The 27,654-nt window shown below is 45.2% G+C and overlaps 1 protein-coding gene across 2 annotated transcripts in view; it reads right to left on the bottom strand.

Annotated features, from left to right (window-relative positions):
* The window catches only part of LOC132897859 (acyl-CoA desaturase 1-like), an 86,417-nt gene extending 64,693 nt beyond the window's left edge, over nt 1–21,724 (bottom strand). Inside the window, exons 1-2 of one of the 2 annotated variants that reach the window (XM_060939101.1) lie at nt 21,590–21,724; nt 20,785–20,911 (exon numbers count right to left, since the gene is read on the bottom strand). In XM_060939101.1, coding sequence (XP_060795084.1) covers nt 20,785–20,911; nt 21,590–21,671 — 209 coding nt within the window. In that variant the 5' untranslated portion in view covers nt 21,672–21,724. Of the gene's footprint in view, nt 1–20,784; nt 20,912–21,589 lie in introns of those variants that run through there. The other variant, XM_060939100.1, reaches the window with a different exon arrangement.
* Nucleotides 21,725–27,654: the final 5,930 nt, after the last annotated feature.

A 27,654-nucleotide genomic window follows, 5' to 3' on the forward strand; every position in this document is an offset into this window, starting at 1 on the left:
GGTGGAGTATTGAAGTGCACTAGTGGGCTATTGAAATGCAGTATGTTATATGACTTAGCTGATCATAGTACTCTTACAGAACAAATAGCTCTGTACTTAATGTCCCTACGGTGTCTGTCATTAAACAGGACTTCTTTATGTGAGGCATCAACTTGACCAGATGGCAGATGCTGAGGTGGAGCAGGGTGCAGGGAGCAGGCAGCATTCATCAGACGAGGAGGACTACTTTTCAACGATGAAGTCCCGCAAGTCAGAGGGTTCTGGGGAATTGGAGGGGTACCTGGCCTGTGCGTCAGACAGCATGGACCTGCTCAATTCCTTTCCAAACATTAAGAAACTGTCGTTGAAGCTCAACACAGGCCTTCCCGCCTCAGCCGCCTGTGAGAGGCTATTTAGTTCTGCCGGGTTGCTCTTCACGGCAAAGAGAGCAAGAATTACAGCCCAAAACTTTGAAAACCAGCTGCTGCTGAAACTAAACAAAAGCTTTACTGGTCTGAAATTGTAGATTGTGGACATTTTATTGTGAATAGTAGGATCCTGAACCCATTTTAGTTTGAATAGTCGGATCCTATGTGCATTTTATTTTTGATTTGTGGGATTTTGAATACTGTAATTCTTGTTTGAATTTCTTTTCTCATAATGTTGTCGGCTGGACAATGGGATTGAAAATGTTACTGAGCTCAGTCAAGGTTTTTTTTAAGTGTGGATGTGCACTTTTATTCAACTTCGAGGCATATTAAACAACTTGTGCTGAACTTTATTCATGACATCCTTTTTGCGTTAAATAAATGAAAGTAATGAAGTAACTTGTACTCAAATTACATTTTAAATGAAGTAATTTTGTACTTTTACTCGAGTACATTTTTAGATGTGTACTTTTACTTTTACTCTGAGTAGAATTTAAACAAAGTAAAGATACTTTTACTCAATTACATTTTTTCATTACTTTTTCCACCTCTGACTTGGATGATATTATTATTTACAGTAATGACTGGCTGCAGCACTTAGAACACCTAAGGGATGTCCTTAGATTGCTGAGGTGAGTGGGTCTCACAGCCAACCCGAAGAAGTGTGTGATTGGGTGGGTGGAAGTACGGTGTCTGGTTTTCCACTTGGGCAATGGGCAGGTGCATCCCCAAATTAATAAGACCGCAGCAATTGCAGCCTGCCCGAGGCCCAAGACCAAAAAGGGGGTGAGACAGTTCCTGGGGCTGGCTGGCTACTATCATAGGTTTATACCTAATTATTTGGACATCACCAGCCCGCTGACTGATCTCACTAAAAAAGGAGCACCAGATCCGGTCCAGTGGACGGCGCAATGCCAGCGGGCTTTCTCAGAGGTAAAGGCTGCACGGTGTGGGGGGCCACTGTTACACTCCCCTGACTTTTCTCTCTCCTTTATTTTGCAGACAGACGTGTTGGACAGAGGGCTGGGGGCTGTTCTGTTCCAGGAGGTGGAGGGGGAGGAACGTCCAGTGCTGTACATCAGCCGGAAGCTGTCTGTGCATGAGGGCAGGTACAGCACAATCGAAAAGGAATGCCTCACCATCAAGTGGGCAGTCCTTGCCCTCCACTACTACCTGCTGGGGAGCCCTTTCACCCTCTGTTCAGACCACGTGCCCCTGCAGTAACCCCACCGCATGAAGGATGCCAATGCGCAGATCACCTGTTGGTATCTGGCATGCCAGCCGTTTAAGTTCGAGGTGGTCCACAGGCCGGGGGTGCAGATGGTCATGGTGGATTTCCTCTCCCATCCGGGGGGGTTGGCAACAGGCTGGACGGCTCCCCGGCCTGAGTCGGGCGGTGGGGGTATGTGGCAGCGGGGGCATGGCCAAGCGTCGGCCTGTGAATGGAGGGCGGAGTCAGGGAAGGTAAGTGGTGGAATCACTGTACCTGATGGGAATTAAACTGTGTTTGTGTGTCTTTCCCAGTGACCGCACCCTTTAAAAGGAGAGAGAGAGCAGAGAAAGGGCTCTCTCTCCCCAACCAGAAGACTGGTGCATGTGTGGCTGGGAGAGTGTGAAAGGCAAAGCTGAAAAGCTGAAAATAAAAGTTTTTGAGAACTCAGTTCTGGCCTGCCGTGCTTCTGTGCTCCACCCACCTGGTCAGATACTACATGGACATTTAGATTAGATAGATTAGATAAAACTTTATTGATCCCTTTGGATGGGTTCCCTCAGGGAAATTAAGACTGGCTGATGTTTGTTTTTACTCCTGAAGCCTGCCCCCCTGTCCTTACCTGTGTTCACAAAGCTTTACCTCCCAGGACCTACAGAGGCCTGTAGGCCAAAGTTACCAAGTTCAACTATTGACTCCAACTTATTTCATGATGTACATATAGGTGATAAAAGTAACTCACTACAGAATAATGATGAGAGGATAACAGAATATTGGGGAAATGCATAATAAAGGATATTACTGAACAAAATAGTAAAAATAAGAATTTTAAGGAAAGAATTACAGTAGTGGTTTCCTGTTGCCTTCTACTGGATTATGATAGAGGTTTTCTCCTCTCAACCACTCACACATATGGGCAATTTAGAGTAGCCAGTTAACCTAACTGCAGGTCTTTGGATGGTGGAGGAACCCAGAGCACATGGAGGAAACCCGCATAGACACATGCAAACTCTACACAGAAAGCCATGAGGTTCGAATTTGGAACCCTCTTGCTGTGAGGCGACAGTGTTAACCACTGCACAACCAAGAATTAGAATAGACAGTAAAAATTTAACTCCTGTATTAAGTGCTTTCTATACAACTGACTTAAATTAATTATAATTTACATTTTACCCAGCACCCAGTTCTTATACAGAAGTAGTTGATAAAGCCAGAAGTCCACTAGTTCACTGGTCCACTGTCCACAAGACTCTGACGTCCTCAGTCTGGGACTGGTGACTTTCCCCACACCTGTCTGAAGACTAACTCCTGTGGATCTCTGGAGTAAGACAGAAAAACTTGCCCTGACAATTCATTTTGTTACTGGAGCCATCTTGTCTGTAAGGTTGCTATTTCTACATCTAGTGCATCTGGACATGTTACACTTTAATTGCATCCAAGTCAACTTTATTCAACTAATTATGTACCTTCTGGTGGTAACTGGTTCACCCAGAATTAATTTATGATTTTCACAGTAATGGGGATGAATACATATAGAATCACAACTTTTACAACTTGAAAATAATTTTACAAGCTTTTTTTTTCCTCTCTGAGATATTTTGCGTAGATTCAGTACATATAATCTCAGTTAAGTCCACTTTACTTCTAGGATGTAACATGACAAAATGTGTAGTGGAAAAGTTCAAGGTACTTATACAAGGCACTGTCATTTCCTCTTTAATTCCTGTTTGTTGTATCTAAGAAAATCAACAATAACAATAACAAAAATCTCAGTTTTATTCTGAGATACACTTCTTTTACTGAAGGTGTTAAATGTGTGGTCAGTGGTGTTTAAGTCTAAACGCTGTGTAAAATATATTTTTATACACTAAATGGTCAAAATATGGACACCTGACCAATCACACCCATGTATGCTTGTTGAACATCTCATTTCCCTCCTGAATGGCACAACTGAAAAGTGTTGGCCCTATCATGTGGAGAGTAGTTGGAATCCCGATGATGCCACAGTCATCTGTGACTGAGAGCTCAACAGAGTGAAATTGGTCTGTGCTCTCAGGGAGGGAGGGGTGGCATACTCTCTGTCCCCTATCAATTACAGCAATGCTAGCCAATCATAGGTGTCTGTGAGCTCATGCATACATAAATAAGTGGATATTGCTTTCTTCTGAGTGTTTCATGCCATCCCCTAACGCTGCATAAGCAGCAGTTCACAAAGATGCTGTCCATTGGTGTCATGTGCTTCAGAGGAAGCATGTGATAGCCTTTGTCCTCCCTGGTTCGTAGTTGTGTTACAGGGGAAACTTGTGTGAAGGTTGGGGTGCCGTATCTACCATCTCAATTCCAAAAAAGTTGGGACGCTGTGTGAAACATAAATAAAAACAGAATGCAATGATTTGCAAATCCTTTTTGACTATATTCAACTGAATACAACACAAAGGCAAGATATTTAATGTTCAAACTATTAAACTTTTATTGTTTTTTGGAAATATACACTCATTCTGAATTTGATGTCTGCAACTTGTTCCAAAAAAGTTAGGATGGGGCATGTTTATCACTATATAACATCACCTTTTCTTTTAAGAACACTGAGTAAGTGTTTGGGAACTGAGGACACATTGTTGAAGTCTTGAAAGTGAAATTCTGTCCCATTCTTGCTTGATATATAACTTAATCTGCCCAACACTCCACGGTCTCCATTGTCATATTTTGCACTTCATAATGTGCCACATGTTTTCAATGGGAAGTAGGCAGGTCAATTTAGCACCCACACTCTTTTACTACGAAGTCATGCTGTTGTAACATGTGCAGAATGTGGCTTGGCATTTTCTTGCTGGAATAAGCAGGAATGTCCAGGAAAAAGATGTTGTCTGGATGCAGCATATTGCTCCAAAACCTGTATGTACCTTTTAACATTAATGGTGCCTTCACAGATGTGTAAGTTACCCCTGCCATGGACACTAACACACCCCCATAACATCACAGATACTGGCTTTTGAACTTTGTGTTGGTAACAGTTTGGATGGTCCTTTCCCTCTTCAGCCCAGAGGACACAACATCCATGATGTCCAAAAACAATTTGAAGAGGATTTGACAGCATTTCTGGATGTTTTGATATATGGCTTTTGCTTTGAATGATGGATGCAGTGACAAACTGTGTTTACCACCAACAGTTTTCTGAAGTGTTTCTGAGTCCATGTAGTAATATCCTAATACAGTCATGTCAGTATTTAATGCAGCGCCGCCTGAGGGGTTGTACAACCCCAATTCCATAAAAGTCGGGATGCTGTGTAAAATCTAAATAAAAACAAAATGCAATGATTTGCAAATAATGGAAACCATATACAGTGTTACTTGAAAGTTTGTGAACCCTTTAGAATTTTCTATATTTCTGCATAATTAATATGACCTAAAACATCATCAGATTTTCACACAAGTCCTAAAAGTAGATAAAGAGAACCCAGTTAAACAAATGAGACAAAAATATTATACTTGGTCATTTATTTATTGAGGAAAATAATCCAATATTTCATATCTGTGAGTGGCAAAAGTATGTGAACCTCTAGGATTAGCAGTTAATTTGAAGGTGAAATTAGAGTCAGGTGTTTTCAATCAATGGGATGACAATCAGGTGTGAGTGGGCACCCTGTTTTGTTTAAAGAACAGGGATCTATCAAAGTCTGATCTTCACAACACATGTTTGTGGAAGTGTATCATGGTACGAACAAAGGAGATTTCTGAGGACCTCAGAAAAAGCGTTGTTGATGCTCATCAGGCTGGAAAAGGTTACAAAACCATCTCTAAAGAGTTTAGACTCCACCAATCCACAGTCAGACAGATTGTGTACAAATGGAGGAAATTCAAGACCATTGTTACCCTCCCCAGGAGTGGTTGACCAACAAAAGATCACTCCAAGAGCGAGGCGTGTAATAGTCAGTGAGGTCACAAAGGAACCCAGGGTAACTTCTAAGCAACTGAAGGCCTCTCTCACATTGGCTAGTGTTAATGTTCATGAGTCCACCATCAGGAGAACACTGAACAACAATGCTGTGCATGGAAGGGTTGCAAGGAGAAAGCCACTGCTCTCAAAAAAGAACATTGCTGCTACACTGCAGTTTGCTAAAGATCACATGGACAAACCAGAAGGCTATTGGAAAAATGTTTTGTGGACGGCTAAGACCAAAATAGAACTTTTTGGTTTAAATGAGAAGTATGTTTGGAGAAAGGAAAACACTGCATTCCAGCATAAGAACCTTATCCCATCTGTGAAACATGGTGGTGGTAGTATCATGGCTTGGGCCTGTTTTGCTGTCTCTGGACCAGGACGGCTTGCCATCATTGATGGAACAATGAATTCTGAATTATACCAATGAATGCTAAAGGAAAATGTCAGGACATCTGTCCATGAACTGAATCTCAAGAGAAGGTGGGTCATGCAGCAAGACAACAACCCTAAGCACACAAGTCATTCTACCAAAGAATGGTTAAAGAAGAATAAAGTTAATGTTTTGGAACGGCCAAGTCAAAGTCCTGACCTTAATCCAATGGAAATGTTGTGGAAGGACCTGAAGTGAGCAGTTCATGTGAGGAAACCCACCAACATCCCAGAGTTGAAGCTGTTCTGTATGGAGGAATGGGTTAAAATTCCTCCAAGCCAGTGTGCAGGACTGATCAACAGTTACCGCAAATGTTTAGTTGCAGTTATTGCTGCACAAGGGGGTCACACCAGATACTGAAAGCAAAGGTTCACATACTTTTACCACTCACAGATATGTAATATTGGATCATTTTCTTCAATAAATAAATGACCAAGTATAATATTTTTGTCTCATTTGTTTAACTCGGTTCTCTTTATCACACTGTTATTGGAGCCTAGCTCTGTTTTGTGACACCCACCATTTTTAAAAAATTTATTATGTGTTTTTTTATTGTATCTGAGGTGGAAGCTTATTGTATCTACTTTTAGGACTTGTGTGAAAATCTGATGATGTTTTCAGTCATATTTATGCAGAAACATAGAGAATTCTAAAGGGTTCACAAACTTTCAAGCACCACTGTATTTCATTAAAAATAGTACAAAAGCATCATGTCAAATGTCAAAACAGAAATTTTATTGCTCATTATATATATGCTCATTATGAATTTCATGCCAGGAACAAATTTCAAAAAAGTTGGGACGGGGCAACAAAAGACTGGAAAATAATCTTAAAAATAAACAAACAAACAACTAATTAGGTTAATTGTCAACAGGTCACTAAGATAATTGGATAAAAAAAGAGCAACTCAGAGAGGTGGAGTCTCTCAGAAGTAAAGATGGGGAAGGGTTCACCGCTCCATGAAAGACTGCATGGGCAAACAGTGCAATAATTTAAGAACAACATTCCTCAACATAAAATTCAAAAGATTTTGGGGATCACATCATCTATAGTACATAATATCATTAAAAGAGTCAGAAAACCTGGAGAAATTTTTGATCCAAGATGGCGGCGTGTACACACGCAGTGGCTCCTCTCCGTCCCGACAGAACAGTGTTTTTGTGTTTTTTGTGTTTTAAAACAGCGTGTATCTGTTTGTCTTTGTCACGTCCATCAGTCTTAAGGCGCACATACTCCCGTGAGTTTCTGCTCGACATCTGCAGAACTATATTCACGGATATAAATCCAGCAGACGCGGAAGTGCTATGCGACCATGGTTTGCTCCGGAGGCCTGCTCAACCACCGACCCCCACTCCTGTATCCAGCCCACAGTGGAAGCGCCACAGGCGGAACATGCGGAAGCAAAAGAGGGGCAAGTGCGGCGGTATCCAGGCTAGGCTAGCAGCTAGCCCTCACCGGCCGGCTATCCCTACCATCACTCTGGCCAACATACACTCGCTGGACAACAAGCTGGATTATGTCCGCCTACTCTGCTCATCTTCTAAGTCTGTGAGTGAGTGTTGTGTCCTCATGTTTGTGGAAACATGGCTTAACAACAGCGTCCCGGACTGTGCCATTCAGCTAGCCCGGCTAACATGCTACCGGTCAGACAGAGCACTAGTCAAGGGGGGGAAGACTCGCGGCGGAGGACTCTGTGTTTACATCAGTGATGCCTCGTGCCGCGATGCTGTTGTGATCTGCAAACACTGCTCACCACTGGTGGAGTTTATAATTATTAAGTGTCGGCCATTCTATCTGCCAAGGGAATTTACAGCCATATTGCTGGTAGCAATATACATCCCTCCCGGCTCCAATAACAACAGGAGTGACGCACTGAATGAACTCTATCAGCACATCAGTGAGCAGCAGACAGCCCGCCCAGATGCTTTCCTCATCCTGGCTGGGGATTTCAACCATGCAAACCCCAAGAGCGTGTTTCCAAAACTCTATGGACATATCAACTTTCCCACACGTGGAAACAATACTCTGGACAATGTTTACACCATGCATAAAGGTGCCTACAAAGCCCTCCCCCTCCCCCACCTTGGGGCCTCAGATCACTCCACTGTTATACTAATGCCAGCATACAGGCCGCTGGTTAAAGTCACCAAACCAGCTACAAAGCAGGTACGTGTGTGGCCAGAGGGGTCCTCAGAGGCACTCCAGGACTGTTTTTCCACCACTGACTGGAGCATGTTCAGACAGGCGGCCACCTACAACAACACTACAGATCTCCAGGAGTACACGGTGACCGTCACTGCCTACATGAGGAAGTGTATGGACGACGTTACAGTCACCAGAACCATCTCCATTCAGGCAAATCAGAAGCCATGGCTGACAGGGGAAGTCCACAGGCTCCTGAGGGCTTGGAATGCCGCCTTCAGAGCTGGGGATGAGGTGGGCCTGAGGACAGCTAGGGCCAACCTGTCACAAGGCATCAGGGTGGCCAAGAGACAGTGTAAGGATTGTTGGAGGTGGGTGGAGCACAGAAGCACGACAGGCCAGAACTGAGTGTTACAAAAACTCTTTTTATTAATAGCTTTTCAGCTTTCCACACTCTCCCAGCCGCACACGCACACACACAAGTGTTCTGGTTGGGGAGAGAGAGCCCTTTCTCTGATCTCTCTCTCTCCTTTTAAAGGGCGCGGTCACTGGGGGAGACACACAAACACAGGTTAATTCACGTCAGGTGCAGTGATTCTGCCACTTACCTTTCCTGACTCAGCCCTCCATTCACAGACCAACGCTTGACCACGGCCCCGCTGCCACATACCCCCACCGCCTGACTCAGGCTGGGGAGCCGTTCTGCCTGCAGCTGACTCCCCCCCGTTGATGGGAGAGGAAATCTGTCACAACCATCTGCGGCCCTGGCCTGTGGACCACCTCGAACTTAAACGGCTGGAGTGCCAGATACCAACGGGTGATCCGCACGTTGGCATCCTTCATGCGGTGGAGCCACTGCAGGGGCGCATGGTCCGAACAGAGGGTGAAAGGGCGCCCCAGCAGGTAGTAGCGGAGGGTGAGGACCACCCACTTGATGACGAGGCATTCCTTTTCTATTGTGCTGTACCTGCCCTCATGCACCGACAGCTTCCGGCTGATGTACAGCACTGGATGGTCCTTCCCCTCCACCTCCTGGGACAGAACAGCCCCCAGCCCTCTGTTTGATGCGTCCGTCTCCAAAACAAAGGGGAGAGAAAAGTCAGGGGAGTGTAACAGTGGCCCCCCACACAGTGCAGCCTTTACCTCAGAGAAAGCCTGCTGGCATTGCTCCGTCCACTGGACCGGATCTGGAGCCCCATTTTTAGTGAGATCAGTCAGTGGGCTGGTGACGTCCAAATAATTAGGTATAAACCTACAATAGTAGCCAGCCAGCCCCAGGAACTGTCTCACCCCCTTTTTGGTCTTGGGCCTCGGGCAGGCCGTAATCGCTGCTGTCTTATTGATTTGGGGACGCACCTGCCCATTGCCCAAGTGGAAACCCAGATACCATACTTCCACCCGCCCAATTGCATACTTCTTCGGGTTGGCTGTGAGACCTGCTCGCCTCAGCGACCTAAGAATGGCCCTTAGGTGGTCTAAGTGCCGTGGCCAGTCATTACTACAAATAATTATATCGTCCAAGTATGCGGCCGCGTAGGTGGCGTGGAGGCGGAGGACCCTATCCATAAGCCGCTGGAACGTAGCAGGCACCCCAAACAGCCCAAAAGGAAGTGTGACGAACTGTTGTAAGCCAAACGGTGTGGAAAAGGCTGTTTTCTCTCGGGATAGCGGAGTCAAGGGGATCTGCCAATATCCCTTTGTCAAATCCAGTGTTGAATAAAAACGAGCTGTGCCTAGTCAATTGAGCAACTCGTCAATACGAGGCATTGGGTATGCGTCGAATTTAGACACCGCTTTGACTTTTCTATAGTCCACACAGAACCAGACCTACCCGTCGGCCTTGGGAACCAAGACCACCAGGCTGCTCCAGTCACTGTGGGACTCCTCGACGATGCCCATTTTGAGCATGGCCTCGAGTTCTTCCCAAAACTTTTTTTTTGTGTTCAGGCAGTCTGTAAGGGCGGCTGCACACTACTACCCCTGGGGGCATCTCAATGTGGTGTTCTATGAGGTGGGTGCGGCCGTGCAGGGGCTAGAACACGTCAGAAAATTCTGTCTGCAACTTGGTGACCTCCGTGAGTTGGGTCGGAGAGAGGTGGTCTCCACAGGGGACCGGAGCGGTGGGTGATGTCAATTTTCCCTTTTGAACCTCCAGCCCCAGCTCCGCCTTCTCTGGAACCACCGACACCAACGCCACGGGGACCTCCTCATTCCAAAGTTTTAACAGATTGAGGTGGTAAATCTGTAACTCCCCGCCCCTGTCCATTCGCCTCACCTCATAGTCGACGACCCCGACTCTCCGTGTGACCTCAAAGGGTCCTTGCTACCTGGCGATCAATTTGGAGCTTGATGTGGGCAACAACATGAGTACTTTATCTCCTGGTGTGAATTACTTAAGGCGCATGCCCCTGTCGTACAGACGGACTTGACGTTCTTGGGCCTGCCGCAAATTCTCCTGGGTTAGGTGCGTGTGTGGAGTTTGGTGCGCAGGTCAATAACGCATTGAATTTCATTCTTACTTGCTGAAGGTCCCTCCTCCCAATTTTCATGCAGCACATCTAGAATGCCACGCGGCTTACGCCCATATAATAAATCGAATGGGGAGAACCCCGTGGAGGCTTGTGGGACCTCTCACACTGCGAATAACAGGGGCTCAAGCCATTTATCCCAGTTGCATGCATCTTCGTTTACAAATTTCCGAATAATGTTCTTGAGAGTGCGGTTGAACCGTTCGACTAAGCCATCCATTTGTGGGTGATAAATGCTGGTGTGGATTGGCTTAATTCCCAGTAACACATACAGTTCGTGCAGTGTGCGTGACATAAACGTAGTGCCTTGATCAGTCAGAATCTCTTTGGGGATTCCGACTTTGGAGATGACGCAGAAGAGCACTTCTGCAATACTACGTGCTGAGATATTGCGCAGAGGCACTGCTTCCAGATATCGCGTTGCATAGTCCACCAGGACTAAAATAAAGCGATATCCTCGTGTTGACCAATCTAATGGCCCAACGAGATCCATCCCAATTCTTTCGAACGGGGTCTTGATTAATGGCAGAGGGCACAAAGGCACTTTTGGAATGGCCACTGGATTTACTAACTGGCATTCGCGGCACGCCATACACCACCTACGGACATCGCCGCAAATCCCTGGCCAATAGAACTGGGCCATTATTCAGGCTAGTGTCTTATCCTGCCCCAAGTGTCCGGCCATGGGATTAAAGTGAGCCGCCGGGAATATAAATTCCCGGCGGCTCTTTGGGATTAAAAGCTGAGTTATCCGTTCCTTAGTCTGAGTGTCCTGCGTCACTCGGTATAGCCTATCCTTATAATGGAAAAATAGGGGAAGGACGGGGTGGCGTTTGGCTGGAGTGTTTGATCATCGATTACTCTCACTTAGTCAAACGCATGCCGCAGAGTCTTGTCTCACGACTGCTCCAACGGGAAATCCACGAGGGATTCCCTGAGAGAGGGAGGAGGAGCATGCTGCTCCTCACTCTGATGCGGTGATGACATAAATGGCTCTGTGACAGCTGCTCCCACCAATGCCACACTGGGACCTACCCCCGCTAAATTATGGCAGGCCCCACTCTTCACTAAATGTGACATTAATTCCCTAAATCCCGGCCAATCAGTCCCCAAAATTATCGAGTGGGTAAGGCGAGGATTAACCGCCACCTTTACTCTAAATTTTGCCCCTCGAAATAGAATGTGGACCGACACTTAAGGGTAGTTGTGAACATCCCCGTGCACACACAACACCTTCACCAATTGTGCTCTTCCCAATGCCTCGTCTTGCACCAGGCTTTGGTGGATTGAGGTCTGATTACAGCCGGAGTCCACCAAAGCCTGATACGTATCCCCTTGGATACTCTTCGGTATGCGATACGCTCAGGCCCAATCGAGGGCAGTCCCTGGCACATCAGGGATCCTGACCACCCCGCCCACCTCCGTTGCCGAGCACTGATGGTGGAGGTGCCCCGGCTCCCCACAGTGCCAGCAAACCGGCCCAGGCTCTCTCTCTGCACCGGTGTTCCGGAACTCACTCACCTGAGGGGGGGAAGACAGACACGGAAGTAGGAAATGGTAGGGCACCGTGGGTGTGGCGGGCCGGCTGGGGTGGAGCCGGCCCCCGCCTCCGCGGTGGGGGAATGGGGCGAGGACGAGGAACAGAAGGGGAGAGAGAGAAGAGAGGGGAGAAGAGGGGACACACTGTCCTGCCATTGGAACAGCCACCATATGGTCCTCCACTAGCACAATGGCCTGATCCAGTGATGCCGGGCGATGGCACTGGACCCACTCTGCTATTCCTTCCGGAAGTCGGGCGATGAATTGCTCCAGTGCCACCAGGTTGACGATTTCCTCGGCGTCGTGGTTGTCGGCCCTCAGCCACCGCCGGCAGGCGTCCCGGAGTTGCTGGCCAAACGCGAGCAGCCGGCCGACCTCCTCCAGGTGCAGCGCGCGGAAGCGCTGACATTGCTGCTCTGGGGTGTGCCCCACACGTTGGAGGATGGCTCTGCGGAGGTTGGCATAGACCAGCCAGCTGTTGGCGGGGAGCTGTAGCACAGCCAGCTGCGCCTCGCCCATTAGCAGGGGGAGGAGGTGCGCTGTGCGCTGTTCCACCGGCCAACCCCACGCCTCTACTGGCTGCTTAAAAACACCGAGGAAGGCTTCGGGGTCGTCCTGTGGACCCATCTTCATTAGGGTGAGGTGGGGAGGGTCCGCGGAGGTGGTGGACCCCGCCGATGCGAGAAGGCGCTGGAACGCCTGGCGATCTTCCTGCTGTGCCAGCACCAGGGCTTCGAACCGTTGTTCCCGCTCCTTCCCGAGGGCGACCAGTGTCTGGCGCTGGTTCTGGTGGGCTGTGGCAAGGGCATGGAACAGGTCCTTGAAGGGGGAGGACTCCATGGGGCTGTTCTCTTCTGTACTCCCAATCCCGGGTTTCGGCACCACTGTAAGGATTGTTGGAGGTGGGTGGAGCACAGAAGCATGGCAGGCCAGAATTGAGTGTTACAAAAACTCTTTTTATTAATAGCTTTTCAGCATTCCACACTCTCCCAGCCACACGCACACACACACACAAGTGTTCTGGTTGGGGAGAGAGCTCCCTTTCTCTGCTCTCTCTTTCCTTTTAAAGGGCGCGGTCACTGGGGGAAACACACAAACACAGGTTAATTCACATCAGGTGCAGTGATTCTGCCACTTACCTTCCCTGACTCTGCGCTCCATTCACAGACCGATGCTTGGCCATGCCCCCGCTGCCACAGACAGTATTCCAGGGACATTGCTGTCTACTTCAATGACAGCAGAGACTCCAGAAACCTGTGGCAGGGGATTCAGACCATCACAGACTACAAGCCCTCGCCGCAGACCTGTGATAACTCCACTTCTCTGCTGAATCAGGTGAATGACTTCTTCGCTCGCTTTGAGGCAGACAACAGCACCACGGCACAGAAGACCCCTCCACCTCCCAGCGACCAGGTGTTGACGCTGTCCCCAGACAGCGTGAGGAGAGCTCTCAGGACGACAAACGCATGGAAAGCCCCGGGTCCTGATAACATTCCTGGTCGTGTCCAGAGAGACTGTGCCGAGGAGCTCACAGATGTCTTTACAGACATCTTCAACATCTTGTTGAGCCAGGCTGTTGTCCCCACGTGCCTCAAAGCCACCACCATCATCCTGGTCCTGAAGAAGCCGTCTCCCTCCTGCTTCAATGACTACCGCCTGGTCGCACTCACTCCCATCCTCATGAAGTGCTTCAAGCGGCTAGTCATGCGGCATATCAAGTCTGCCCTTCCCCCAACCCTGGACCCTTTCCAGTTTGCATATCAATCCAACTGTTCGACCGATGACACCATCTCCACTGCCCTCCACTCAGCCCTCACCCACCTGGAGACAAAAGACTCATATGTCAGAATGTTGTTCATAGACTTTAGCTCAGCATTCAACACAATCATTCCTCAGCAGCTCATTCATAAACTGGACCAGCTGGGACTCAACACCTCCCTGTGCAACTGGCTGCTGGACTTCCTGATGGGGAGACCACAGGCTGTATGGGTCTGCAGCAACTCCTCCAGCACCATCACATTGAACATGGGGGCACCCAAGGATGTGTGCTGAGCCCCCTCCTCTTCACTCTGCTGACCCACAACTGCACACCAACATCCAGCTCCAACCTCTTCATTAAGTTTGCGGACGACACGACCGTGGTGGGTCTCATCAACAATGGCGATGAGACAATCTACAGGAGTGAGGTGAGCCACTTGGCCATGTGGTACAAGGACAACAATCTCCACCTGAACGTGGAGAAGACTAAGGAGATTATTATGGGCTTCAGGAGAGCGCACACCCAGCATGCTGCACTAACTATTGATGGTGCTGCAGTGGAGAGGATGAGCAGCACTAAGTTTCTGGGTGTGCACATCTCTGAAGACCTGTCCTGGAGCAACAACACCACATCACTGGCCAAAAAAGCCCAACAGCGTCTGTACTTCCTCCACAAACTGAGGTAAGGTATTAGGCAGAGACCCGTCCACCCGTAAATTTGACGGGCAATTGCCGATTTCAACGGGCAAGTATACACACAGACGGATACTGAAACGGACGATAATGCCGAAAATTTTCGCACATGAATACTCCCACATGTCATCCGATAAATCCAGTTATGTTCCGCCCACACACGGACTGGCCATCGGGAGTAGCGGGAGTTTTCCCGGTGGGCTGGTAGTTCAGCGTGGGCCGGCGGAGAAAAAAAAAAAAAAAAAAACAGTTGCGCGCTGGCCTTTAATATGATAAGCAATGTTAACAGTTTGTTAAAGAAACTGTTAACATTGCTTATCATATTAAAGGCCAGCGCGCAACTGTTTTTTTTTTTTTTTTTTTTCTCCGCTGGCCCACACTGAACCACCGGCCCACTGGGAAAACTCCCGCTACTCCCGATGGCCAGTCCGTGTGTGGTTCCGCCATCATTTACAAATCGTAAGAAACACAGTTTAATACGAAAAATACTGAAAACTTGAAATGAAAAATCAGAATATTTCATCGTTTCCGCCATTTTGGCCCGCACTGAATCTTGTAACATGCGGACTGAATAAATCGCGAATTCTGATTGGTCAAAAATTGCCAAACACCCTGCGTTGTAGTTTCCTCTTTCTTGGCGGGAGAACCGCATTTTTTTTTGCTGACTCACTCTTCTGGATCAAGATGAATCCCAACAAACGCCCCAAATTGAATGTGACAAAAACTGATTCGTTTTTCCACAAAAAGACAGAAAAGGTATGTGTGATACATTGATTAACAAGGGGGTTTCATTGGGGTATGGTGAAATAGAATACTGTTGGTTTTTTTTTTTATTAAATACTGTAACTAGATCAAAAGATTATATACAATTCATTGTTGTTTATTTTCTTTTCACTTTTGTTACCAAATCAAACACCATACATACATCTGATACATTCAGGAGTGAAACTGAAAAAAATACAAAGTAAAAATATGCAATATTTCTGATCAAAAATTACACGCCATTTCACCCTGAAAATGTCCTAGAATGCAGGAAATGAAGTCTAAATTTCAAAAATTTTCTGGGGGGGCATGCCCCCAGACCCCCCTAGAGGGACTTCGCGCCTGCGGCGCTCGTCTTCGCACCTGCGGCGCTTATCAGGATTATATAAAATATTATTTTTGACTGGTAAATTTCTTTTTCTGCCTAATACCCTAAACTGAGGAGAGCAAGAGCCCCGGCCCCCATCATGCACACATTCTACAGACACACCATCAAGAACATCCTGACCAGCTGCATCACCATGTGGTACAGCGCCTGCACCGTGTCCTGCTGCGAGTCTCTGCAGCGCATCATGAAAGCAGCTGAGAGGATCATTGATGTCTCTCTCCCTTCTCTTATGGATATCTATAACTCCCGCCTCACCCGCAAAGCCATCAGGATTGCAGGTGACCCCACCCACCCATCTCACAGCCTCTTCAGCCTGCTGCCGTCGGGGAGGAGACTGCGGAGTCTCCGGGCCAAAACCAGCAGGGTCAAGGACAGTTTCTTTCACCAGGCGGTCAGGAGGCTCAACTCCCTCCCTGTTCTGCCCCTCCTCCCCCCTCTGCCCCCTGCCACAGATTCTGCCCATACACCCCCCCTGCCCCCCTTCAGCATCTGACATCATGTCATCCTCACAGTCCCCCCCAACACACACACACACACAACATTCATTCGCACACTGAACTCAGGGACCGCACATTTCACTTTACCTCACTCATTTGCACTATAACGCACTACCTCACCTTAACAGCTATTAGTTTATAGTTTATACTGCTTATTTCATGGTTACCTGCTATACCTCAAGTGCCCTTGACTGTTTATTTTATGTCCTTTTGCTCCAATTTATGTGTGTGTGTGTGTGTGTGTGTGTACAGTATGTATATGTATATACAGGTAGTCGTCGACTTACGACTGTGTTTGGTTACGACTGACTGGTCGTAAACCGATCTGGTTGTAAGTCGGCCTATGTTAAATGAACGTAAGTATATTGTGATGTGTAATGATATTGTAATCATCTTAAAGTCTTATTTTATCAACATTTTCTTATTTCATTACCTTGGTTCATTATTTGGTTTAAGTCAAACACTGCATACTACACTGCGTACAGTACAATTCGTTTAATATGTGCAAAACAAAAAATACGAAATACAGGTGTGAAAAATAGAAAACATTTTAGTTTGAAACATACCAAAATACAAATGTAAAACATAGCAAAATACAAAATTTAGTGACCGCTGGCATCACTGGTGCTTGGCTGTGGGTCGTCTACGTCATCATCAGCTGTTGCAGCGCTCGGGCTGGCGGGAGGATTTGCTCGTTTCATAAACCAGGAACTGGGGCAGAAACTGTATGATGGAGTGCATGAGGGAGCGCGAGAGAGACTGCACATGTGCCTGGAGCTGGGACGGAAAGTGTTGTACACGGCGAGAGGCGCTGCCGGGAGCTGGGGCAGAAACTGTCATACACTCAGCTAGCTCAGCTGGGAAACACTTGTCAGTCATAACCAGATGGTCGTAAAGTCGATCGGTCGTAAGTCGCATAGGTCGTAAGTCGACAACTACCTGTACGTATATGTGTGTGTGTGTGTATATATATTTTATATATATATATATATATATATATATATATATATATATATATATATATATACACACACACACACACAGTGGTGCTTGAAAGTTTGTGAACCCTTTAGAATTTTCTATATTTCTGCATAAATATGACCTAAAACATCATCAGATTTTCACACAAGTCCTAAAAGTAGATAAAGAGAACCCAGTTAAACAAAAGAGACAGAAATATTATACTTGGTCATTTATTTATTGAGGAAAATGATCCAATATTACATATCTGTGAGTGGTAAAAGTATGTGAACCTTTGCTTTCAGTATCTGGTGTGATCCCCTTGTGCAGCAACAACTGCAACTAAATGCTTCCAGTAACTGTTGATCAGTTCTGCACACTGGCTTGGAGGAATGTTAGCCCATTTCTCTGTACAGAACAGCTTCCACTCTGGGATGCTGGTGGGTTTCCTCACATGAACTGCTCACTTCAGGTCCTTCCACAACATTTCGATTGGATTAAGGTCAGGAGTTTGACTTGGCCATTCCAAAACATTAACTTTATTCTTTTTTAACCATTCTTTGGTAGAACAACCTGTGTGCTTAGGTTTGTTGTCTTGCTGTATGACCCACCTTCTCTTGAGATTCAGTTCATGGATAGATGTCCTGACATTTTCCTTTAGAATTTGCTGGTATAATTCAGAATTCATTGTTCCATCAATGATGGCAAGCTGTACTGGCCCAGAAGCAGCAAAACAGGCCCAAGCCATGATACTACCACCACCATGTTTCAGTGTTGTTCTTTCTCCAAACATAATGCTTTGCATTTAAACCAAAAAGTTTTATTTTGGTCTCATCCATCCACAAAACATTTTTCCAATAGCCTTTTGGCTTGTCCACGTGATCTTTAGCAAACTGCAGATGAGCAGCAATGTTCTTTTTGGAGAGCAGTGGCTTTCTCCTTGCAACCCTACCATGCACAGCCTTGTTGTTCAGTGTTCTCCTGATGGTGGACTCATGAACATTAACATTAGCCAATGTGAGAGAGGCCTTCAGTTGCTTAGAAGTTACCCTGGGGTCCTTTGTGACCTCGCCGACTATTACACGCCTTGCTCTTGGAGTGATCTTTGTTGGCCGACCACTCCGGAGGAAGGTAACAATGGTTTTGAATTTCCTCCATTTGTACACAATCTGTCTGACTGTGGATTGGTGGAGTCCAAACTCTTTAGAGATGGTTTTGTAACCTTTTCCAGCCTGATGAGCATCAATAATACTTTTTCTGAGGTCCTCAGAAATCTCCTTTGTTCGTGGCATGATACACTTCCACAAACATGTGTTGTGAGGATCAGACATTGATAGATCCCTGTTCTTTAAATAAAACAGGGTGCCCACTCATGCCTGATTGTCATCCCACTGATTGAAAATACCTGACTCTAATTTCACCTTCAAATTAACTGCTAATCCTTGAGGTTTACATACTTTTGCCACTCACAGATATGTAATATCGGATCATTTTCCTCAATAAATAAATGACCAAGTATAATATTTTTGTCTCATTTGTTTAACTGGGTTCTCTTTATCTACTTTTAGGACTTGTGTGAAAATCTGATGATGTTTTAGGTCATATTTATGCAGAAATATAGAAAATTCTAAAGGGTTCACAAACTTTCAAGCACCACTGTAGAGATTGTGAACAATAAAGCTTTTTAGTTAATTAGACAACTCAATCACAGGGAGTGTACATTAAAAATACTATCAAGTGACCATTTTCATTGCACTCTGCACATGCCCTGATTGCTGGCAAAGTTAACCAACATGGTGGTGTAAGGTCTAGGAGAGTATGGACGAATGTTGAAAAGCTACTGGGAGTTGATGCCCAACAGGCAAGAAAAGCCATGATGGAAAAGGCAGCCCTCCTGCAACTGATGGATGTCAGATTTCCACCTCCATCCATTCAGAAACACCCCAAGGCTGGAAATGCACCAGGCAGGAAACTATGATAGTGTTCATGAGCAACTGCAGCTGAAACATAGGAATGAGCTAGCGAAGTGTGGAGGCCAAAGGTAGTGAGGTTTATACTGGTTCACTTTATCTGGAATATACCATTAACAGAAGGTTCCTATTCCCTGTCACTTATGCAGTTTAGTATCATGTTCTCGTGACAACAGGAAGGCTAAAGTTAAAAACTGAATTCGACACAGTTTTTACAACCTTGTCCATCGGTGTGACAGATGATTTAACATCATCTCTGTAACATAACCTCCAGTTATACGGCTGCAGTACAGCATTCAGTAACCTTACTCCAGCACAGTGAGTATCAGCATCAGTGTTTATCATAATTTAGAAGAGTTTATATTTGTTCAAGCACTTATGGCATTTACAGTCTTTCATTTTGTGTAGCATACAGTTATGGGGAAAAGAAAGTACACCCTCCTTCAATTTTGTGTGTCTATTTATCAGGGTGTAAATGACAATTGTGTGATCCTCAACAATTTCAATAAACAAACAAAAAACCTCATAACAGGGGAAAAAAAAAAGAAAAAAACAAAAGTCACCCCACCACCACCACCATGCTTGACAGTTGCTATAAGGTGTTTGTGGTGATAAGCTGCGTTTGGTTTTCACCAAACACGGCGCTATGGACGATGAAACATCTCCACCTTGGTCTCATCAGTCCAAAGGAACTTGTGTGGTTTGCTCAGATGCAATTTTGCAAACCTGAGTCATGCTCCATTTCCTTTCTGGAGAGAAGGGGCTTTTTCCTAGCCACCCTCCCATGAAAGCCATCCTCGAGCAGTCTTTTTCTGATTGTGCCATCATGAATAAACATTTTATGTGCTTACAGAAGCCTGTAGGTCACATGATGTAGAGCCTGGGTTTTTCCTGACATCTCTGAGCATTAAACAGTATGACTGTGGACTGAATTTGCTGGTGCACCCACTCCTGGGAAGATTGGAGACCGTTTGTAAACAATCCTTCTCGCTGTAGAATGGTGAATCTCAAAGTATTTGGAGATGGCCTTATAACCCTTCCCAGATTGATGAGCAGCAACAATTACTTGTCTGAAGTCATGGTTAATGTCCTTTCTTCTTGGCATGTTGTCGACACACACCTAAATGATCCTGAACACCAAACTGCCAAATGTTCTGCTTTTATAGAGGCAGTTACACTCCTTGATGATTAACTAATCGTGTGCCTTTCATTCATGACACTGGGCTGCTAATTACTCTCTTAATAATTGGGGAACTTGGAACGGTGTACTTATTTTTCCCCACCGGGTTTCTGGATGTTGTTTTACTTTTTGAAAAAAAAAAAGCTATTGAAATCTTATTCCTTTAATAAATTATGCATGTGACATGCATGCAATTCTTTTTTCCTGTTCGTAATAAGTTAGTGATGTGTGAGGCAAGTGAAGTTTATTTGTATTGCGCTTTTAACAACAGACATCGTCACAAAGCAGCTTAACACAAAATTAAAAATTTTAAACAAATGAGCTAATTTTATCCCTGAATGTATTTATCCTCATTTGTGTGCGTGTGTAAAACAGACCCGCGTCCATCATCAGGGTACGGTTGATAGTCCTCCAGTCTCAAGTTGTATTTCTTTGCAGCAGCCGCTCGTTCTTCTGCGGTGCGAGGATAGGGTCCGGGGAGCACCTTCTGAGAGGCACTAGAGGCTGCCCGTACACACACACACACACACACACACACACACACACAGCATTAATCCTGCTTATTTAAAATGAATTTAAATTATTTTAACAAATAAATCAGCATTGAAAATAATATAAAATTAAAATATGTGCAATGCATTTTTCAATCATATTCAAAAAGTGCAGTTGAATATATTTTACATTAAATAAAACACTTGCAGTAAAATACTGAAAGTTTCATGAATGATTGTTTCCCTCAGAAGGTTTTCGGCTCTTCCGGATTAATAAACCAAACAATCCAGACCTTTTCGACACTTTTTAGATGCTGTTGTTTTGACCTTTCGGTCTTCCATTAAGTTTTAAACACTTGATAAAAACAAGGCTCACACACGACGTACATGAGAGTACAGTGGAACAACAACAACAATAATAATTCCTCACTAATACCATCATCCTCATCTGTCCAGTAATTAACAAACAGGTTGTAAAGTTTGCTGAGATGAGAGTTATACTGTGGTTAATAAACTCCACGCAGTGACCGTCATTTAATCCCTATTATTATTATTATTATTATTATTATTATTAATCCCATCAGCGCTTTCTAACACTGAGAATGAGATTCTATTACAGCCGAGCGTGATACAGGATAAATGCGTCATTTACATGTTTTCCATCAGTAATGAATTAACATTAATCACAGACCTGGTCTTGTGGAAAGTAACTGATAAACGGTTTGCCCTCTGCTTTTGCCGAAAACCCAGCGACCTCCGATCAGCGCCGCCATGTTCGCAAACCTTCAGCGAAGCGCATGCGCACTACATAACCTTCCAGCGGATATACGTCATCAAAAATGGCAGAAGCAATTCTTCTTCTGTCGGTTTTTACTGGAGGTTCACAAACGGTGTGTATTACCGCCATCTACTGGGCTGAGGTGTGAGCCATCTCATCTCATCTCATCTCATCTCATCTCATTATCTGTAGCCGCTTTATCCTTCTACAGGGTCGCAGGCGAGCTGGAGCCTATCCCAGCTGACTACGGGCGAAAGGCGGGGTACACCCTGGACAAGTCGCCAGGTCATCACAGGGCTAGGTGTGAGCCAAGGGATATTAAATCATAGATGTGTTATAAAGAAAAAAAAAACAAAAACTAAACTAAATTCTTCTTGCTAATTGTGTTTCCCTTAAATACTGTATTAGAGCTGTCACTACTGGTTGTGTATTAGGCTGACTTAATAAATTATTCATAGTTACAGGTTTCCTTATTGCCCTCCTCATCATCTCTCTTTCAGTAGAATACGGTCTGCAGTGTAAAAGAACATGCTCCACTTTTTCCATCAGGCCCCAGACTGATGTTTCCCTACGGTATACAACCCACCATTTAGACTTGTGTGCCCAATCCTCAGCCTCGTCATCCATACCTTCTCCTGCCGTTTCAGTTCACCACTCCTTGTTATTACCTCCTTTTGTAAATTATACACGTCTTCCTTTCTCCTCTGTACTCCATCTATCCTGCCATATTCTACTGATGTTCCCTTTAATTATTACTTTAATTTCTGCTTTACTTAATGGAACCTTAAGTTCAACCTCATTTGCGGCTTCTTTAGCCAGTCTGTCCACCCTTTCATTTCCTTCAACCCCCTTATGTGCTGGAACCCATGTGAACTGAATAAGTAGCTTTTGCTGATTTATATTAAATATGAGGTGATTTATTTCATCTAAGAGGTCTTGTCGGCATGTGGATTTTCCGCTTTGGATACTGGTTAAGGAAGACATTGAATCTGAAAAGATGACTGCTTTACTAGGCTTCACCTCCTTCACCCACTGCAGGGCCAGTATGATAGCCATCATTTCTGCTGAGAAAATTGACAGATGATCTGACGTCCTTTTTTTTATATTAATATTGTAGCTGGGGATATATACTGCTACTCCTGTTTTACCAGTTTCATCTTTTGAAGCATCTGTATATATCTGTGTTGTATCATCATACATTATTTCTAAATACTGCTGTACATTCTGATAAACACCTCTAGATTTTACTATCTCCTTTGTTTCCATGTTTACAACAGGGAAACAGAATAACCAAGGGGGAATGATTGACCTTATTACAGTATTGTTTTACCGAATGGAAGGTTGTTGATCCCCACTTGATTTGCCTGCTGATTACCATCCCACCCAAAGCTACATATGAGGTGACCATACTCCCAGCATTACCTGAGTACCTGTTTGGTCGGGTGATTGTCCTCATGACCCTGTAGATTAAGCCAATATGATACTGATAATTTCAGCCGCCTGAGGTCCAGTGGCATCTCCCTTGTTTCCACCTGAAGTGCTGGGATTGGAGAGGTTCTGAAGGCACCACAGCATATACGAAGGGCTTTGGCTTGTAGCCTGTTCAGCTCTGATAAGGAAGACTTAGCTGCTGAATTATAAACTATACATTTATAATCCAAGACTGGTCGAACTAAAGCGCTATATATTCTTTTCAAGGATATGCTTGATGCCCCCCATTCCTTTCCTGTTAAGCATTTCAAAATGTTAATACTCTTCTTACACTTACCAGTAATCTTCTGTATGTGTACTAGGGTGCATCAGTTGCCCCCTAAAAATGAAAAGTTCCTCCAATCATGATGCATTTTTGTTTTTATGTTCCTTTTGGTAAGAAAACACACTGGGTGAAATATTTTGACAAAATTCAAAAGTTTAATGGTGGCACCAGGAGCTCAAAGTTATGGAAAAAGCTGCTATTTTATGACAAAATTTTGATCACTTTTCATGAAACATTATGGCACCTTATACAGTATACCAAATATCTTATATACTGTAGACAGTATGTCTAGAATGTCTAAAAATATTTGGAGGTTTATTTTAGGGTGTCACTAGCATTAGCTATCAATGTTATAACCCTGGTTTTAAGCTTGCCGCCTATGCATATGCTAGCCCCTATTAAAGTTATAATGATGCTGGATTACCTGTTTTAAAGACAACTGAAGATACAAGTGAAATGTTAACAAGCAAATTCTCAGTGTCTATTTCCTATGTGGCCGTCTCAGATTTGGAACCATTACTCTGTCTTTTGCTACAACTTGCACAATGTTCTGGAATCTTTCTTCTACTGTGGCAGAACCAATTTTCTCATGGGCTAGTTTAACCCCACGCTCTGCCACATCATTTGTCACAATGAAGTTTGTGAGTGTTGCCTTTATCCTCTGGTAAGATGCCAAGCCATCCCATTGTGACACTGGTGTTGAGAGCAGATGATCATCAAAAAAGCTGCAAAGAACAGTCACAAGTCTTCACCTATGAAGTTTTCCAGTTTGAGATCCACATTTTTAGTACATATTCTAAATATAGGGCGGCACGGTGGTGTAGTGGTTAGCGCTGTCGCCTCACAGCAAGAAGGTCCGGGTTCGAGCCCCGTGGCCGGTGAGGGCCTTTCTGTGCGGAGTTTGCATGTTCTTCCCGTGTCCACGTGGGTTTCCTCCGGGTGCTCCGGTTTCCCCCACAGTCCAAAGACATGCAGGTTAGGTTAACTGGTGACTCTAAATTGAGCGTAGGTGTGAATGTGAGTGTGAATGGTTGTCTGTGTCTATGTGTCAGCCCTGTGATGACCTGGCGACTTGTCCAGGGTGTACCCCGCCTTTCGCCCATAGTCAGCTGGGATAGGCTCCAGCTTGCCTGCGACCCTGTAGAAGGATAAAGCGGCTAGAGGAGATGAGATGAGATTCTAAATATATTATCAAGCACAGTTTGAGTTTTAGCTGTTCACTGAATCATTGTTCAACTACTTTTAAACAATACAAATGTATTATGAATCACATTAATGCTTCTCAATCCCTTGCAAAGGTTCTTAACATGATCTCTGGGTCACAAGAAATCAATAAATGGAGTCCAACATTGTGATTCAAACCTTACGTGAAAACATAAGCGTTTTTTGGCAAAAAATGAACCTCAGGGTGCCACCATTAGACTTTTGAATATGGTCAAAAAATTATACAGGATGTCTTTATTGGTGAAAAGGAACACCCAAACAAAAATGCATCAGATTTTATGAAAGTGAGGGCAACTGATGCACCCTAATGTGTACTTTAAAAGAAAGTTTAACATCAAACCATACACCTAGGTATCTTAAATTATCCACTTGCTTGAGTGGCTGCCCATATACAGTTAGGTCCATACATATTTGGACAGAGGCAACATTTTTCTAATTTTGGTTCTGTACATTACCACAATGAATTGTGAACAAAACAATTCAGATGCAGTTGATGTTCAGACTTTCAGCTTTAATTCAGTGGGTTGAACAAAATGATTGCATAAAAATGTGAGGAACTAAAGCATTTTTTAAACACAATCCCTTCATTTCAGGGGCTCAAAAGTAATTGGACAAATTAAATAATTGTAAATAAAATGTTCATTTCTAATACTTGGTTGAAAACCCTTTGTTGGCAATGACTGCCTGAAGTCTTGAACTCATGGACATCACCAGACGCTGTGTTTCCTCCTTTTTAATGCTCTGCCAGGCCTTTACTGCAGCGGTTTTCAGTTGCTGTTTGTTTGTGGGCCTTTCTGTCTGAAGTTTAGTCTTTAACAAGTGAAATGCTGCTCAATTGGGTTGAGATCAGGTGACTGACTTGGCCATTCAAGAATATTCCACTTCTTTGCTTTAATAAACTCCTGGGTTGCTTTGGCTTTATGTTTTGGGTCATTGTCCATCTGTATTATGAAACGCCGACCAATCAGTTTGGCTGGATTTGAGCACACAGTATGTCTCTGAATACCTCAGAATTCATCCGGCTGCTTCTGTCCTGTGTCACATCATCAATAAACACTAGTGACCCAGTGCCACTGGCAGCCATGCATGCCCAAGCCATCATGCTGCCTCCGCCGTGTTTTACAGATGATGTGGTATGCTTTGGATCATGAGCTGTACCACGCCTTCACCATACTTTTTTCTTTCTATCATTCTGGTAGAGGTTGATCTTGGTTTCATCTGTCCAAAGAATGTTCTTCCAGAACTGTGCTGGCTTTTTTAGATGTTTTTTAGCAAAGTCCAATCTAGCCTTTTTATTCTTGAGGCTTATGAGTGGCTTGCACCGTGCAGTGAACCCTCTGTATTTACTTTCATGCAGTCTTTTCTTTATGGTTGTTAGGACTGGGACTGTTTTGGCCTCTAGAGGCCGCTGTTATTTCCTTTTCTGGTCATGTTTGTTTTGGCCTCTAGAGGTCACCACTGTGTTCTGTGTTTTGTTTTTGTCTTATTGCCTGTTTCCTGCCCCGCCCTGTCCTTAATTAGTTTGTGTATTTATACCCCTGAGTTCAGTCCTCTTGTCATGGAGTCTTTGTGCTGTTATGTTTAGCTCCAGTTTCCTGTGTACCGTGTTCCTTGCCTTTGTCTTTTTGGTTTTGCACTTTGCTTTTCTTTTTGGACCTTGTATTTACTGTTTTTTGGATCTTCTGCGCGTTGGTATTTTTGCCTTTTCTGGTTTTTTGGCTTTTGTTTTGATTTTTGTACCTTGGATATTTCTTATTTTTCCCTTCATCTTCTGAGTGTTTTGGATTATTTCTTTTGGACTGTATATATTGTAAATAAACCTTTTGATACTTTTTCTACTTCCGCCTCATGCCTCTGCATTTGAGTCATCCCCCTGGTGGCCTAGTGGGGGTTTGCTGGATTATCACACCAGCAAACTGGGTTCGAATCCCAGCAAAACCCTAACAGAAAGACTTCATCATGACCGACTCAGCAGAGGCTGCTTCAACTGTCTACCCGGCCAACCTTCAGGGAATTATGTCAGCTTTGACACGCTTCGGAGCGATGCTCATGGATGAATGCTCACCAGCCAACGTGAGGCCCTTGCTTGCCACGAGGTACTGCTTCAGCAAATTGGGAAAACCCTGGCACAGCTGACACCTCTGCCTGCATCTCCTCATCCTGAGCTGGCTCCTGCTCCCGCTCCAGTGCCTCCTGCCATGCTGTCTCCTTCACCTCACGAACCCAGCCAAGACTCTGGCCGTCTGGGACTGGCCTACTCCCAAGTCCGTTAAGGAGGTTCAGCGGTTCTTAGGATTTGCTAACTTCTACCGCAAGTTCATTAGGAACTTCAGCTCCATAGCAGCACCTATGTCGGACCTCACCAAAAGGACTGGTGGTTCCTATGTCTGGTCCCCTCAGGCGGAAAAGGTGTTTAATGACCTCAAACACCACTTTTGCATGGCACCTATGCTGGTTCTCCCGGACACCTCCCAACCATTCATCGTGGAGGTGGACGCCTCGGACAGTGGTGTCGGAGCGGTGCTCTCTCAATGCTCGTAAGGGAAGCTGCACCCCTGTGCTTACTTCTCCCACCGCCTGAGCCCTGCCGTGTCCCGCTATGATGTGGGGGATCGGGAACTGCTAGCGGTTAAACGAGCCCTTGAGGAGTGGAGGCACTGGCTGGAGGGAGCGCAACATCCATTCCTGGTGTGGACCGACCATAAGAACCTGGAGTACCTCCAGCAAGCCAAGAGGCTGAACCCACGACAGGCTAGGTGGGCTTTGTTTTTCAGCTGTTTCAATTTCACCCTATCATACCGCCCGGGCTCTAAGAAAACAAAACCGGACGCACTCTCCAGGCTGTTCTCACCCAACAACAGGGAGAGTGAAGTTGGGCCTATCATCCCTGTATCCCGGATTGTGGCTCCTGTACGCTGGGGTATTGAGGAGACCGTTCGACAAGCTCAACGCTGGGACCCTGATCCTGGGACGGGGCCACCGGGCCTCCTGTACATCC

Source organism: Neoarius graeffei, chromosome 14, assembly GCF_027579695.1.
Source record: "Neoarius graeffei isolate fNeoGra1 chromosome 14, fNeoGra1.pri, whole genome shotgun sequence".
NCBI lineage: Eukaryota > Metazoa > Chordata > Actinopteri > Siluriformes > Ariidae > Neoarius > Neoarius graeffei.